The sequence below is a fragment of the Acinonyx jubatus genome, chromosome B2 (assembly GCF_027475565.1).
Source record: "Acinonyx jubatus isolate Ajub_Pintada_27869175 chromosome B2, VMU_Ajub_asm_v1.0, whole genome shotgun sequence".
In the NCBI taxonomy this organism is placed as follows: Eukaryota; Metazoa; Chordata; class Mammalia; order Carnivora; family Felidae; genus Acinonyx; species Acinonyx jubatus.
The window spans coordinates 146,251,302-146,268,551 of NC_069385.1; the positions used below are offsets into that span (position 1 = coordinate 146,251,302).

A 17,250-nucleotide genomic window follows, 5' to 3' on the forward strand; every position below is an offset into this window, starting at 1 on the left:
CGCCGGCGGAGGCCACCGTTCAAGCATCAGTAATTAGTGTTCCCCAGGTGCTCGCATTCCTCCGTCCCCTGGTTTCTGGGTGTCGCTCGCGTGCACTCGGCCCCTTTCCGGATTCGCGGTCTACCTCGAGGACTCATTAGTTCGGTGTCCGGCCGGCTCAGGGCACTGACCTCGTGGCCGAGCCCCTGCCAACCCCAAATGATGGAGGTGTTGCGGCCTAGCTGTTGGAGAGCTGCCGGAAGCCGGGGGTCGGGGACAGCGTGACTGCAGGCGGTGGGAAACACCGCCAACCGGGTCAGACTCCTTCTTACCCAGTTTGGGCTTTGTGCCTTCCCGCTGTCGTCGGCGCAGAGCGCCCGGGGCTCCCCTAGATGGCGCTGTGTTGCCCACGGGCCGTTTGCCCGGGGGGGGGGGGGGGGTGTCGCTCACTGAATTGCGTGTCCCTTGAGGGCAGCACCCTCAGGGTCTGCAATAACTGAGTTCCCCAGTGAACGTCTGTGCCTGAAGAATTGAGGGAGAGCAAGGCCTGCGTGCAGGCGTGTGAATCCACGCTCTCCTAACCCGGAGGTTTCGGTGGAAGCCCCGAGGAGTTCTGGGCACAGCGCTGCGGGTCTGGTTTCCTGAGTTCGGCTGTGAGGCTGCCGGGGCTGGGCAGGCCCAGCAGGTCTAAAGCTAGTGACGCACAGTAGGGCTGGGCTGGAGCCAGTGGCCGAGAAGCTTCCTAAGCGAAGAGAGTGTCTAGCCTGATGAGACGGAAGAGAAAGCTGAGCGAACCAAAGGCACACGGGCCTGGCATTTTTCGTGGCACCTGTGTGGTTGCTTTGGAGTTTGTCCCGATGCCGGGGACCGGGAGGGTTTAGAACTGAATGCTGACACACAGCGTCCATGACAGCGACCTCTAAAGATGCCGCCCCAGTAACAGGAGACCTTCGGCAATGGATCCACAGCCGGTGAAACCACAACATTCAAGGGCCCAAACGAAGTGGATTCTTTGCCACACGCAACAAGCCCAGAGGGTGAGGAAGCCCAGCGCGTGGTTAATTCAGCGGCTCCACGATGTCCTCGGGACCCAGACTTTTAAAAAATCGTTGCACCCCGTCCCGTCTCAACAGATGGATCTCACGCTCCAGCCGGTTTCCCTGCAGCTCCTCAAACTCTCACGAGCTTTAAAGTCCGGAAGGAAAACAAAACAAAACAAGACAAAAACCCAGACAGGCCTCTTTCCTCTGTCTCTTGTGGAGGACGACGTCTCCTGTCTGCTCCCGGTAGATTTCCGGCTAGATGTGCATAACTGGCGGGAATTATTCCCCGGAGCAGGCCCACTGTGATTGATTAGGTCAATCCTAATTCTTCTTCTGGAGCCGGAAGTGGGGGTCTATCTCCTCCAAAGCCGAGGAGGTGGAGGGGATTTTGTCATGTGAAGGAAAACATGCTTCTGTTGGCAAGGAGGCGTGGGGGCCGTGGGATTGGCGGTGGGGTACCCACGCGGGAGTCAGGTCCGTCCCTGGGTTTGACATAAAATGAAATCAATAGCCTTTAAGGCATTTTTGAGAGCTGAGAGCTCTATTCCTTACGTTCACCTACATCAGATCATGGCTCTGTGCTGACAGCTGGGAGCCTGGAGCCTGCTTCGGATTCTAGCTGTCCTTCCCCCCACCCCCGCCCAAATCTCTTGTGTAGCCTGGATTCTACCAAAGCTTTCTTTGAGTCTAGGAGCTACTCATGCGTGTTTCCAATGATTTTCATTGTTTAAGGTAGTTTAGATCTGGTTTCGTTCCCGGCACCAGAAAGAGTCCTGAATAATACAACAGTGAAGAGATTCCACTCGTGAAATTTCCAGAGGGCAGAGAAGTTTTTGCCAACACTTGGGCCTCACAGATGGGGAACGAGCTTTGTTACCTTTAGGAGACGACTTCCGGGAGACCGGGAACGGCGGTGTGCGGGTGGCTGGGCTTCAGGAATCTTCAGGGTGAGGAGAAGGTTCTCATTTCAAATCCCTAACAGCCAAAGCACACTCATCCCTCCCGGGACCCCACCTGGGTCTTCCCTCTTGCGAAAACTTAAACTCCTGGAATCCTAGCCCGTATCTGAACACGGGTTAGTCACAGGCCAACTCCTTCTGGTCTCACGCGGTAATGAAACACGAGTGTGTGTCGCCGGGAAGCCTTGAGTTACAGGTTGGATGCGATGTGTCTCTTACAGTTAGCCTTCTTGCCGCCACCGAGGTCAGGCCAGCCCAGTTTACCCAGTTTCCTCTACGACTGTTGCCGGGCCTCATCGGCCACTGGTGTTTGCTTGGGTTCCACTTGGAATTGGCTTCCGTAAAACACACCGGAGCCAACAAGTGACGGAAGCTGCAGAAACAGGGAATTCCCGAGGAAAGAACGACGGTTTTGAAGCTGGAACGCTACGCTACTTGATACATGTCAGGAAGTTTAACGATGAACCATTTTTCAAAGCAGGTTTGACCAATGGGAGCGTGGTGCAGGGAGCGGACTACTCTGTCCATCCCGTCTCCCCCCGACCTGCCCCTCGTCCTGCTAGAATCCGTCTTCCAAATCTTCTCTGATCTCCAAGACACGGTCCTCACCGAAGATTCAGGAGAGTGGATTCTGTGGCTTCGGTGAAGGCAAAACTCTGACTTTATAGAGTAGGAGCAGCCGCGGTGGGCGGGCGACATGCCACTGTGCCCAATCCAGGCCCACAACCACTCGCGGCACCCAATCCAGGCCCAGAACCACTGCACCCAATCCCAGCTCACAACCACTGCGCCCAATCCCAGCCCACAACCACTGCGCCCAATCCAGGCCCAGAACCACTCACGGCACCCAATCCAGGCCCAGAACCACTGCTCCAATCCCCGCCCAGAACCAGCAGCACTTGAGGGGAAGGGCTGAGCCCCACAGGTGATTGCTCTGCATTCAGGATCTACCCCCAGGACTTGCAGAGCCCCGAGAATGTTCACCAGATAAGAAAAACAGTGTGGCCCTGAGCGAAAGGATCAAGGAGGGGTAGAGAAAAGTGATTTTCGCTTCCTTGTGTGAGCTCCTTGGTTTCTGGATGTATAGACTGTGCAGCAATAACCCAAGGAACACACGGGTCCCTGTGAGGAAAGAAAGGCAACGACGACCTGTGCGGTCAGCTTAGTTTATGGCCTGAGGGCTCAGTCCCTTAGGGGCTACGTCACCCTACCTCCCCGACCCTGTTTCCTCCGGTTCATTTGCATTGGATTCGCTTTCTCCTCAGTCGTCCCCGACCCGCTTCCGAGGGGCTCTGCCCAGAGGACCACCACCCCGGCCCGGTACCAGGTGCATCAGGGGGTCCTCGCCCTCCTATCCCCTACCTAGGAGGAAGAAGGTGACTGTGAAGAGAAAGCAGTGTTTCTGGTGCCAGGAAGGGGCTGAGGGAAGGCCAGGAGGAAAAAGCTCAGGAAGAAGGACAGAAGGAGGGCGACGATCACGAAAATCCGACCAAATGTGAAGTGGTCTGAATTAGGAAGGGAGAGGGGAGAAAGGCCAGCAGCTCCCTCTAGGGTGCCCTTCCTTCCTGGGTCTGAGTCCCTAGAATGCTAAAGAAGCAGGGCACAGACTTCAAGGTGGGAGCCAAGGGCAACTGGTGGGAAGCAGAGGGAGCTGCAAAAAGATCTAGAATACCGATTCTAGAATGGTGATTCCAGAATGGTGATTCCAGCTGGGCTGGTGTCCCCCCCAGAGGCCTGACACCCCACCGGGCCCCCATGGGGTGGAAAGAGGGGCCGACAATTCCTGGGAAGGATGGGATCCGTGCGGGGCCCTCCCTTTCGAGGGCAGAACTTACTCGATCTTGATGAAGGAATCCGGCCCGTGACGTCACCGCTGCAGATGGCCAAGAGGGCGCTGAACGGGCGGGGGCAGTGCCCGGGACCTCTACCCTCACCCAGGATGGAGAGGTTGAAGGCCCACCACAGCGGGGCCGAGCCCGCGAAGGTGCCCACTAGGATGAGGACGCGGGTACGGCCTATCCCACACTTCACACAAAAGGGTGCTGATTGTAAAAACGTGAGGGGAAGGCACACGAGCTAGATTTTCTCACTTCCTTTGGGGTTTCTCCCCATCCTTAAACCGCCATCCAAGTCCCATCTCCTCTCGGCTTGCGGAGTTCTGCTTCCTCCCTCCCGGCCCTGTCCCCTCCTGTCTCTGTGCCCTGGCCAGCAGAGCCGAAGAGCCTTCCCCTCACTGGAACCCTGCATGGGCCCTCACAGCCTTGCGTTGTTACTACGCTTTTTCTGGGTGTCCCTGGGCTGGAAGTCCCTGGAGGACAAGAGCCCCGACTTAACCTCCCGTCACACTCGGCCCAGTGCTTTCCATGCAAGAATATCTCAGCCAATACCTGTTGACAGAAAGGGGGAAAAAAAAATAGCAGACGCCAAATCTGTTCCTCGGTGATGTCGAGAGAAGTCAAGTTTTTTTCTGATGCTCAGCTTTCCCTGGCACGGTCGTCGCCTCTTGTCCCCTGTCTTCCTGCTGATGGTCCCGGCTTACCTTTTCTCTTATTTCTTCTTTTAATCGTTCTGTTTCAGCTTTAATCCTGTGACATCCTAACCTCTTCAAGAGTAGAAGCTCGCGGTCCTCTCCTGTGTCCCCCTTGGTAGGGACACTCAGTGACATCCTAAGTATGTGAACTCTACCTTCCTCCCTGCTGTCTCTGTTTAAAAAAACAAAAAACATAGCAGGGGCCCCCGGTTGGCTCAGTCGGTTAAGCATCCGACTCTGACTCCGGTCACGATCTCACAGTTTGTGAATTTGAGCCCCGCATCCACAGAGCTCGCTTCAGATCCTCTGTCCCCCTCTCTCTGCCCCTCCCCTGCCCATGCTTTCTCTCCCCCAAATCAATAAAACATTAAAAAAACCACAAGCCTATATCATTTCCCAGGGCGCCTGGTTGGCTCCGTTGTGGAGCATATGGCTCTTGATCTTGGGGTTGTGAGTTCGAGCCCCATCTTGAGTATAGAGGTTATTAAAAAAAAAAAAAAAAACCATTTCCCACACCTCTCCACCCAGCCATGTCTTTGTTTTCCTTGGCACTCGTGTACCTCAAAAGTTATGGCTTGTGTCCTTCGTTCTAACTTCTAATACTAACTAGGCAGGAACACTGCATTCCTGTACGAGACTGAAGATTCCTGTACAAGACTGAAGGGGATGTGAGAGAGATTACAGGATAATCAGGGAGATACCTGGGGAGATAAAAGTGGAAAACAGTTTTGTGTTAAGGGTGCACTGGTCAGACTGCCCACTTCCATCCTTCATCAGAATACTGTTAGCCCACGTGACACCTTTGGTCCCTGCCCCTACTGACTAGCACGCTGCTCGGCCAATGGTGGACACTCGGCAAGTTTGTTGATGAAGGAATTAATGAGTAAGTAAATATAAAGAATAAGGAGAGGACGACGCAGAGGGCTGCTAAGAACCTCTCTGGAAGCTTTTAAAATGCAAATTCTGGGAAGGCCAGGACTATCTTGTCCATTCTATTCATTTCAGTGTTCTGAGCCCTGATGTACTGTCTGTCAGAGGCAGGTGCTACATAAATATTTTTGGAACAAATGAATGATCCAGGAACACAAGACTCCTCCTCGGGGTGGAGGGATTCGTCACGTTCACTCAGCTGACCTTTCCTGTTAGGTATACACTATACCAAAATGTTTAAAAATTCAGTAGGAATTTTGTCGAGTGTGCAATACATTTCTAGCTCAGAACTATAGGTTTTTGTATGAGTTTGTTGTACAATTAAGAGGATAGTCTGCTCATGCCAGTGGCCGGGGAAAGAAGGGATATTTGTGGCGGGAAATCAGATGTAATTCGACAAGGTAAAGATCGCTTTTGACAACCACGTGCACTTGGAGACCCAATCCTGAGACTTAGGGAGAGTAGACATGGCAAGGTCTTTAAGTTTCAAGGTTGGCGGGAGCTCCATTGGAAAGGGCAACACATTTTCTTGGCTCAATGGCCCCAGGGAGTGTGATTCTTGAGTGCAGTTCAGTACGATGGGGTGGGGTCCACACACAGATTCCAAACCTTTCCCAACCAGAGATCTATACCTGAGCTGATCTAATCTATAGAAAACAGATGACCACCAGTCACCTTTTTCTCAAAGGGTGGCACCCAAATAGTTCCATTCTAGATGCCTTAGGAGAGGTTAATTCATGACCTCCAGTGGACACCTTAGTGCACGAGGCTGACTTAGGTTAGTCTGAGAAAAGATGGACCAAGGCTGAGTCTCCTACACATTTCCCACGTGAGAAAAGCTTAGGATTTTCTCAGGGTCTATGTAGCTCTAAAAAATAATCCTTTGAGTTAGTAGCTTCAGTACACTAGACTTTTCCTCGGGTGCCCAGATGCCCTTTATCCGTCTTGTGGAAGACAGTGGGACATTACTTAGTGCTCTTAAGTTCCGTGGTAATCTTTTATCTGAGTTGGAAGACACCTTTAGGGGCAAGTGGTATTTATAAGCTTCCAGAAGACTTCAGGGGCTCTTTTGCCTCTTTAAACACATAGTACCTTTCACATATGACTCAACATTTTTCTATCTTACAGTACAGTTTTTGTTTGTTTTGACATATCATATACGCATGTACATGACAAGTGGTAATTTAAAAAAAAAGAAGAAGAAAGTGTCGGGGATAGAAACGGCCGGCTAGCTCTACATAATCTGTCTCCCACGTCACCCACCCCCAAGAAAGACCCCGCACTCCGGGTAAACGTAAAGACACACACACACACACACACACACACACACACACACACACACAACCTGGAGCTAGCCCCTCCCTCCAACCACTCATGTCACAACTCTCCTAGCTCTGAGGTCTTTAACGTAGTTAGATATTTTGAAAACCTAGTTGAACGTGGCATTGGGACACCGGGAACTTGGGGGAGCCAGTCTTGGACCTGTTCCGGCTGTTTGTCCCGGGCAGTTCCCATGTCCTGTCCCGGGGAGGGATGCCGGGGGTGGGAGGAGCCGCGGGATCCGGCGACAGGTCGCGGGTCACTCGGCTGCAGCGGGCAGCCCCGCACGCGCCCTCTGGCGGCCGCGAGCATCCTCGGGTGTCCACCAGGTGCTGGGACACCGCGGGGGGGGGGGGGGGGAGGTGCGCCTCCCACCCCCCACCCCCCGCCACCGGCCAGCCCTGCGCGTGGAGCGCGGTCCTGGGGGGCCCGTCGGGGTCGCCCGAGCGCGTGCACCTGTGTGTCCCTGGAAGCAGCCGCCGCCGTCGTTTCCGCGAGCAGAGCGCCCTCCGCGCCTTCGGGCCCCGGGCGGGGTGGCAGAGGAACCCGCTTCGCCTGGGCGCGCGGGGACAGCGGGGGACGCGCAGGCTGGGCTCGCTTCCCGCCGGCGGACGCCCCTGCGTAGGCCGTGTAGCTAGCGACCGGAAGTGAGGAGCAGGTGCTCCAGTGGCGCAATCGGTTAGCGCGCGGTACTTATACAGCAGTATGTGTGCGGGTGATGCCGAGGTTGTGAGTTCGATCCTCACCTGGAGCATCGTTTTCCGCCCAGAGGCGGCCTCCCTCCGGAGAGACCCTTTCCTGCCTCCCTAGGCCTTTGGGGACCACATCCCACCGTCTTCGATGTGTTTGAATTTGTTCGATAGCAAGTATCCTTCCGGTTCTCCTTCGCGCTTTTGAGACAGAACAATGTGAAGAAGGGTTTACAGACCGAGTCTGTTGTGCTGCGGTGACTTAGCTTCTCTCTTTAGCCCCACCCTGCCCTTTCTGCACCCCCTTCCCGCTTTGCTCTAAAGACGATGGCTCCTGGGGAGCCCCCGGCACATACTTAGAAAGTGCTGAGCAACTTGCCTGCTGTGACGAGCCCTGAACTCCATTAGAGGGAACTCAGAAGTGAGACATTTCCTGCCCGATGAAACTTCCAGCTTCGGGGAACAATGAGATGCTGATTTCTGATTTCTGAAGACAGCATCACCTCTAGTATCCCCCCGCCCCCCCACACTTTACCCTGATGAACCAACAACCATGGAAGGTTGAGCAGCTCTGGTCACCTGAGAAGCAGAACCTGGCATCCCCATATTATCCAGCTGTCTGGGCCTGGAACAGGCCGAGCGACGATGACATCCAGAAACCAGAAATCTGCAGACCAACATTGCAGGAATAAGCAGATTGCTGTGCACGAGGTAGGTAGGCAGTAGGTAGTGATCTTGACTTAGAAATATGCGGCTTCCCCCCGCCCCGCCCCCATGAAACAAGAAGCCCACCTGGTCATGGATCTTATCACACCTCCTCACTCTGCCCCAAAGGGTAAATTGAACTAGGTAATTTGGAGTACTTTTCCCAGCTGTCAAGATTATCCCAAACCTGAGCGCATGTATGTTCCACCCACAACAGGTTGCAGAAAATAGTACATGGAATGAAACGGAGCCCAGAGAACTCTCCCTTGAGATCTGGATTCCTAAACGTGTCCTGCATGCGTCTGGACATTGTACAGTCACAGAGTGGTCTTCCTGGGGAAGCGTAGGGAAGTCCCATCCAGGAAAGCACCAGATAATAATAATAAAAATGGACACTTTCACACTTCATAGCTTTTGCTAAGCCACCAGAGTACCTTGGAGACTGTCAAAGTCTAATCTTCAAGTATCTATGGAGATTAAATGGCAGAGATTTATTTAGGTTGTTAATGAGGAAATGGACAGTATAGTAAACTAGTTCAAGTGACAGTAGAAGAGACTGGTAAATGCATTATCAGTGGGGAAAAAAAAGAATGCTCAGATAATATTGCAAAATTGAGTGAAAAACTAGCTAATGTCCCACAGAACAGCAAAAAGTATAATCTTTGGGGTTATTTTCCAAAAGACAGAAACTAGTTGCATTTCTGCTGGACAAGAATCATTTGAAATTAATCAGTCTTCTGCAGGATAACATTTAACTTTACGGAGTCTAAGCCCTAGAGTAGCAATATCCGAGAAAATCGGTTGCCCCTTAGGTGGGCATGTTGAACATGCTCTAATATAATTTTGAAAGGATATTCTGTAATCTTTTGGCCTTATTTTCAAGATTTGGATCATTTTTCTTCCCAGGTCTAGCATCCTAATTCAATTCTTTGGTCTCTGCCTCCATTCAGTCGGCCGCATGATGGTCAAGATGTCTCATGGTGCAAAAAGTTGCTTTTTATTAAAGCACAGGGACAGGACCTGTGGGCAGAAAGAGCTACGCAGGGGTTGTGAGGAGTGACTGATTATATACTTTTTAGTTAGTGGGGGTGAGGGATAAGTAAGTCTCCAAGGACTTGGTGTGTGTTGAAAGTGAGATTTACAGGATCTTGGAGGGGTGGCATTTGTCAAGATAGGGTTACCCTTTATTGTCTAGTAAAGCATGAGTCATGAGAAGCTGTAGGCATGTCATGCTCTGCGTGTCTCCAATGCGCATCAGTGGGCCACGTGTTGTCAGATAATTCATTTTTTGTTACTTTCTGCCGGCCTTTGCTTTCCTCATCAGATCTTATTGAACATCTGCCCAATAAGTATGTTTTGAAAAGTGAGTTGTGTCCTCAATGGTAAGCGGTTATTTCCATAAAGAACTGTTGTGATGCTATCGAAACCACTCTGGTGATACTCAACCTGGAATGTTTTGCTAGATGTTGGTAGGCAGCTACAGAAGAAAGGAGAGAGTGGTTAGCTACTCTCCCCAACACGCTAAGCTGTCATGATAGCAGATCTGCGACGAAATTCTCCACGTATATGATCATCTATTGGGAAGCAAGCAGGAAAGAGTCATCAGATCTGTTCTGTAAGTTCAGCGAAGTTCCTGTGTTTTTGTTGTTGTTTTCTTGCTTGTGTAGCTCCAAAACTACCTTTAAAAAACTCAGGTATAATTGACAGACAACAGTGAGTTCATTTCAGATGTGCAACATAATGATTCAATAGTTGTGTATATTGCAAAATGGCCACCCCAATAAGTCTAGTGAACATCCATTACCATACATAGGTGCAGTGTTTTTCCTTGATAAGTACTTTGATGATTCCCTCTCTTAGCAACTTCCATATATGCAATGAAGAATTAACTATAGTCGCTATTCTGTACATTACATCCCCATGACTCATTTATTTTATAGCTGGAAATTTGTAGCTTTTAACTTCCTTAACCCATTTTGCCCACCCCCACCTTCCACCTCTGTCAACCACCAACCTGATCCCCAGCCCGCGCCCCCCCCAAAACTACTTTTCATGAAAAGTTAGCCTGAGGCATATGCAATAATTTTTCAGAGGCAGAATTCAGCCAAACTTCTATCAGAGTCAGGAAAACCAGAACAGACCACAGGGCTCCTTTAACTCTTATTATCTTTGGATGCTATCTCTTAAATATCTAATTCACAGTTCTTGGGCACAACTAATTTACCTACTAAGACCACATTTCTGATATCCTAATTAATTAACAAGGACAAATTTCACTAAAGAAGACCAATTTTTAATATGTTAGTCAGCAGAGCCTCTGGCGTTTGTCACAGATAAGACAAGTATTTTTAGCGGCCACTTCTGTACCGTAGGTTTCTGTTTATGATGCCAGCTCGCCATCCTCCAGAGTGTGATATCTGGGCAGTGGCCTGACCCTAGAATCATTTAAAATCATTAAAAACATTTTTTTCTTTAGCTTATTTATTTATTTTGAGAGAGAGAGAGAGAGAGCAGGATCGTAGGAAGGGGAGGGGCAGTGAGAGAGAGGGGGAGAGGGAATCCCAAGCAGGCTTCGAGCTCTCGCTGCAGAGCCCGTCCAGGAGCTCGATCCCACGAACCATGAGATCGTGACCTGAGCTGAAATCAAGAGTCAGAATATCAAAACTCTGGAAATAATCTCAGCGTTTCTTCCAGGTCAAAAGATTCATTTAGAATTTGATTTGGGGAAGTTTGAGAAAAGTATCAAAAAAGATTTTAAAGCACTTGATCAAATAGGATCATAGGTCACTGTGAAGCAATACTTTGTTATCTATTTAATCCAAGTGTCAGCAAAAGATTTTAAAGGGAAATACAGGGGCTTACACAGTTGTTAGCAAAAATCAGCTCTTCTAATATTGAGAAGGCTCTATTTTCCTAAGTAATCAAAGACCTGATAAACACAGGAAAATATTTTGGCAAAACATAGAATTTTCTAGGCAGATAACTTTAAATGATAAAAAAAACCCTTTTATGATCTCTTACCAAGAGCAGACCAATAGTTCAATAAACTTTGTCTTTTTAACAGACGAAAGAAAATTAAGTTCTAGTTTTACATCAGTGCACGGTTACTATGAAAGCTTAAGAAAAAAAAAAAAACAACCCTTTAACAAATTCATTCAATCTTATCCAGCTTGATCACATGCAAAATTCCTTTCCCAAGATTCCTTTTTCATAAACCTTCTACAACATTCTATGTCCGTTTTAGTTCATCTCTTGTTCTCTTTCCCATTCAGAAATAACAGGCTTTACTTTAGGACAAAAGTACACTCATTTCTCTCAACAAAAATGCACCTTCATTCCTCCTTCCTATTCTTACCCAAAACAAAAAACTAGAAAGCAAACCAAAAAACCCCAAACAAACAAACAAGCCCCACAAAACGCAAACACCCACATCATATTTTCCTTGCCATGTTGAACTATTTCTAGTAGCTTTCATTACATATATTGTTAGAATGCTTAACTTTTAGAAATCTTCATTTCTAGTGAAAACCAAACAGTAAGCAATTGCGAACCATTACACCAGCATTCTATAGATTGGGAAATTTATGAATACGTTTCATAATTTCTAGAAGCATATGCCTTTTAAAATTTTCCAACGTAGCACCAACATATCCAAATATCTTTTAGTTTCTCCGTAATGAGAAGCCATAGGTAGATGAACCTATGTTCAATAAGTAATGCTTCAGTATTTTATCTTATTTGGAAATGATCTAGATGTTTAATGACTATCATCTCATTTAACTTAGCGAAAATCTAAGGTTTTAAGTTACCAAAAAGATTTTTTTAATAGACATAAATATTGCTGAAAAACTTATGTACTTTTACCTTACATCTACTTAATTCATTTGCTCTTAATTATGTTTAGGTTTAGTTATGAACATTTCACAAGACATTAACCAGCTAACCATCATTTTTAAGTTCTTTTTCTTGCCGACAAATTCTGTAACGGAGGAAACATGAACTTATTTCATTTGTAGTAAACCCAGAGAGAATAAAAGTATTCTATTTAATGCTGGCAACTCTAAAAACGTCTCTTCTAGTTAAATCCACAAACTTCAGACAGCTTTTATTTATTATAGATTGATCCTAGATCATGTGAACTGAAAAAACACCCAGGTTAAGTTTCTATTATATTTCTGATGATTTCGCTAAGTGCTCTTCTTAATCCTCTTTTACAAATTAATTTTGCTAGTACTATCTGGAGGTAGAAAACACCACATACGTACAGATGAAGAGTGTACAGATAGATGAGGAGACCTTATTGTTCTAAAGTTTTAAGCCATGAGGCGTGTATAACGAGGCAAAACTCACTAGTTCATAAGCGAATGGCTGGATCCAAACTCTTTTGGCAGATGGAATAAATTGAGCTTAACTGCTCAGATGGCGGTGACACTTTTTCTACTAATATTTGTGGAGAGGACACCAAGGATTTGTATTCGTCCTTGACAAGTAACCTCATGGCGGCTGTGGGTAGATTTGTGACAAGGGGGCTCCCACAGCCATTTGTATTTTTAAAAGGCCTGCCGCCTGGCCCTGTTTTCCTTCAGTCTTAGGAATTGGGGATGATGTAGATAAGATTTCTTGAAGAGGTTATAAGCCTTTTGAGATAAATAGGGAAGGTTTGGGCTGGTAGGCACGAACGGGGCGAGAACTTGAACTGTCTCTAGAACGGTTTCTCATTTTACAAGAGTTGTAAGATCAGGGCGATTGCTCTCAATTTGTCAAAGAACCGGGTCGTAACTTAAATGACATCACAGATCCGTATCTCCAGCCTCAGGATGCACCATGTGCTTCTTTCTGGGTACATAGTTCTAATTTTAATGTGGGGTGGGGGAGGCTTTCAAGAATTCCTATCGGGCTCTGACCATCAGCTTCCAATCTGGCCAACGTTTCGGCCACAGATCTACTTAAAAGAAAATTCTTTTAAATATGCTGTCAGTCTTCAGCTTGAACAAACAGTAAATATTTCTGGCAGTATTGAATAACCCCCTCTGAATGTAAGTGGGGGCCCCAAAGAGGTTGCACAGGATGCTACCTTCCCGAGATCCAGACCCACTCCCCAAGGCAGCCAAAGAAAGAGCCAACGAGCCTCAAGCAGAGAGGCCGGAAGCCACAACTCCTCAGAACATAAAATAAGAATGAGGAAGGCAATAACCAATGGGTTTGGATTTGGAAGGAGGGACAATGTGAAATGTAATTTTCCTTTTTCAACTGGGCACTATAGACAGAGATTCAGAAAAGCTGTTTCTGGTAAGAACTTTTTTTTTTAACCATTTTTTTTACCTTCATTTACCATTTTTTAACCATTTTTTTAACCTTCAGTTACTTTTTTTTTTTTTTTTTTTTTACCATTTACCAATCAAACACTGGCTTCCAGGATCCCCTCTGCAGACGCTGTTATCTACCGGAGATTCAGCTTGATTGTTGAAGCGAATAACGTATTTACCAGAAAATCCCTCAGTTCTGTCAGTTCTGGGAGGGGCCCAAGTGCGACCGTGGAAAGCAGATGTGGGGGTGTCTATAAGGTGATTAATTTGGCCGACTTTGGTTCATGGTCCTGTCAGTGCAGTTCAGACAGCAGATTAGTAGAGTGAGAACTCAAGGAGGGTGAAGGGAGCAGTAAGCAAAAGTAGGTCAATCTTTTGAATCAGGTACCTCTTGTATCTTTTTCATTTAAAAAAAAAAATTTACTGAGAATACACTGAGGGTTGATGGGGGTGGGAGGGAGGGGAGGGGAGGGGCGGGGCATGAAGGAGGGCACCTTTAGGATGAGCACTGGGTGTTGTGTGGAAACCAATTTGACAATAAAGTTAATATTAAAAAAACAATAATTTTTTTTAACATTTATTTATTTTTGAGGGAGAGAGACAGAGCACAAGCAGGGGAGGGGCAGAGAGAGAGGGAGACACAGAATCCGAAGGAGGCTCCAGGCCGGACACAGAGCTTGAACCCATGAATGGTGAGATCATGACCTGAGCCGAAGTCGGCCGCTTAACCCACTGAGCCACCCAGGGACCCCATGTCTCTTCGTTTTTTATCAGCTTTTTGGCAATGAAGCTGTTTTCTGGATTTTGAAGCCTTTGCTTGTAACTGCCCTTCTTAAGTGATCTTATCCAGTTGGAACATTCCTCAGAGTGGTTTCTGTGATTCCACATTATTCAAAAGTTCACCCATTTCCCCAGAAAGGCACAAGAGCCGGGCCCCGGGACCAGGTAGACGGAACCGATCTGACCTCTGGATTCGCTAAGATGTCGTGGTTATGAGGACCCTGTCTTGTGATAGCCGTTGTAAAACACCAGCAGTCAATGTGTTTTCTCCCCTTTTGAACAGGGCGGGTGGCTGAAGGAAGCTCCAGAAAACAGAAACAAAAGAGTACTCATCGGGAAAAGTGACGCCTTTATAAAAACCAAGAGGACGAGGCTCTTAAGTAGATTCCACCTGAAGCCTGGAGAGCTCGAAATGCAAGGAGGGCAGAGCTGGAGTGCAGGAGAAAACTGACCTCACACTCCAGGCTTGGGAGAAAGCAGTGAGCTCAGTGGGCTCGGTGGGTGTTGGCACCTGTTTGCTCGCCAGCCCTGGAGCTGTGAGGGGTCTTCGCTGGATCCCACTTCTCCGACACCAAGGGATGGCGACCTCAAAAATCAAAACGGCCGGTTATTTTATTAGCAAAATGGGCTGATGTGGGGAAAGCCAGGAATCACAACGCGGGACCAGCAAACTGTGGAAACACCAGCGGCACGTCCGGAGAGACAAGGGGCAGGCTGGCTTCATCAGGTTTTAGGAGCAAACCGGGGAGGATTGATGTGCACAGAAGTTCACTGGAGAAGAACGAGAGTTTGAGGCCGCGGAGGTCTCTCCTTGGCTGCAAGCGTGGTTAGTGCGTCATTTCCGGGCGCGGCGGGGTCCTCCTTGGCGAGGAGGAGGGGCGTGCTGCATTCTAAACTGGGGTTTCCTTTATTCACTTTCACACACACACACACACACACACACGCCGTGCACGTAGTGCAGCACTGGGGGCCAGGGCTTTGGGGAACACAGCCCCTGAGGGGATGTGTGTGCGTGTGTGCGTGTGTGTGTGTGGGCACCGTGCTTTGCGTGCTGACTACATATTGAAGGAACGGCAATAATTGCTCAGGCAAGAACGTCAGAGCCACGTGACAGCGCTGGCGGAACCGAAGGCTGGAAAGAATCTCTTTCCCACTTCCTGCAACACCCGAACAAGCCCCCGATTGCCCAGTACGGGGCCTCTCTTTAAAGCAAAAAGTAAATCTGCTCGTAGAAGCCTCGAGTGATCTGATGCTCTGATGCACGAAGGCAGAAGCGATCCCTAACACGAATCTAACGCTCCGCTCCTGGTGGAGGTGGTGCAGGGTGTACTTTCCCCACATGTAGGCGGGCACTCCGGCGGGGAGGCCGGTGGGAGGCCCTGCTGATCGGCACAAAGGGGCTGAGACTGGCGTAACCGAGCGTTAGAAACAGTTTCATATTTAACACCGTGTGGTCATTGGTCAAGAAGGAGCCGATGCAGAAGGAGAAAATGAAGTCTGCCCAATAAAAGAGAAGGAAGCAGGCCATGAGGAGGAGGGCACTCCGCATAGCTCTCGTCTCTGGGCTGGAATTTCTCTGGAATCTGGAGCTCCGCAGGTGGAGCACACTCTGGCGATGCTTGCACAGACCGAAAGCCATGTACCCGCTGCTCCAGCCCATGAGGCTCTGGGAGATGATGTCCCGCAGCGCCATGAGAGTCAGGAAGAGCCACCTGACGATCAGCCCAGAGGGCAGCATATGGCAATAGGGGTGGGAGCCAGACGGTGTGATCCCGGACCCGTTCGTGCTCTGGGCGGCTGTGATGTAGGAGAGCAAGTTGGAGCTTATCAGGGAATTCAAGATCCAGAAGAGGAGGAGAGAGGGGAGCACTTGCCACGCGGTGTGGGGCTTGAGCTTTCTCCACGAGGAGGTCCTGGGGCTGATGGTGATGGCCTGGACCACGCTGAGGAGACAGGTGGTGCACATTGACAGGCCACGGGCCACTCTCCCCAGATAAAACACAGTTTTGCAAGTAGCAGTGCCTAGGCCATTTCTGAGATGAAAAGATACGGTGATATCTTTGCTCCCTTTGGTACAAATAATGATCGTATTTGCAAAAGCCAGTTGGGCGAGGATAAGGTGTATGGGTTTTTTCTCGGGTCCCATGAGAAAAGCGGACACATGTCCCGCAAATAGAAAGAGGTTCCCCACAATTCCGGGTCCAGTAAGAGAAAGCAAGGTTATTCCCCGGATGAGCTTACTCCAAATCATCTTCTGACTTCACGCACACAACTAGGAAGGGCTTGGGAGAGACACGAAGAAGTAAAGATGACATAGTTTAGGTCCGGGCTTTTCTGGGTCTACTCCAGCGAAAAGGACACTTTCAGTTCCGAAGTGTGTAGACGTATATGGTTCTGTCACTCGCATGTCTCCGGTCTCATTCTCCGCTCTCTCTTCTTTTTTCTCCCGTGTCCGTTGATATGAAGATGGTGACACCTATAATTTAAACATCCAGCCTAAACATCTCTCGTATAACCCACGCTAGAGCGTCCCCCTGCCATTCCCAGAGGTCCTTCTATCCCTGCACACGTACCCCTCGTGTATCAAGTGGCCGTGGCAATATGCTTCCCGGGCAGCAGCTCAGCGAAGGGCCACAGCACTCAGTCAATTTCCAAGCCGTAATGCTGAGTATCATTTGGATGCCTCCTCCTTCACTACCCCTTCCCAATACATGATCTCACTGTTTAGGAGTGTGCTGGTGCTCCCTCCCCACCCCCTGCCCCGCCTCGCCACCCCCCAGGTGATCTTCCCCGAGCACACTTACCGCTGCTCTGATACTGTGAATACTGGGCTAATAGTGGCAGTGTCTCCAAAGAATTGTACTTGGCTAAATGAGAGTGTTTACACAGGGGAGTCTAGTGGCTTGTTCACTTCCTCCAAGGGCGGTAGGAAAGCCCGGTCCCCTTTCCTCAAGGGGGGCTAACTCTGGTGACCTTGGTGTTCCGGACTTTCCAGATGGGTGGGATACC

General features: G+C 49.0%; 1 protein-coding gene and 1 non-coding gene across 2 annotated transcripts; one reads left to right on the forward strand and one right to left on the reverse strand.

The window, feature by feature from the left end:
* The first annotated feature begins 7,421 nt into the window (after nucleotides 1–7,421).
* On the forward strand, nucleotides 7,422–7,515 carry TRNAI-UAU (transfer RNA isoleucine (anticodon UAU)). The gene is made up of 2 exons: nucleotides 7,422–7,459; nucleotides 7,480–7,515. It is a non-coding gene; the product is annotated as a tRNA-Ile (tRNA).
* An 8,012-nt stretch (nucleotides 7,516–15,527) lies between these two features.
* Nucleotides 15,528–16,486, reverse strand: LOC106988050 (putative vomeronasal receptor-like protein 4). The gene has a single exon (XM_015086439.3). It carries the CDS (start codon nucleotides 16,385–16,387, stop codon nucleotides 15,533–15,535), a length of 855 nt encoding a protein of 284 aa, XP_014941925.3. The 5' UTR covers nucleotides 16,388–16,486; the 3' UTR covers nucleotides 15,528–15,532.
* Between the last annotated feature and the right edge of the window lie 764 nt (nucleotides 16,487–17,250).

Coding starts and splice junctions, on each gene's coding strand:
- LOC106988050 (XM_015086439.3), bottom strand. CDS start 16,387: ATGGGACCCGAGAAAAAACCCATACACCTTATCCTCGCCCAACTGGCT.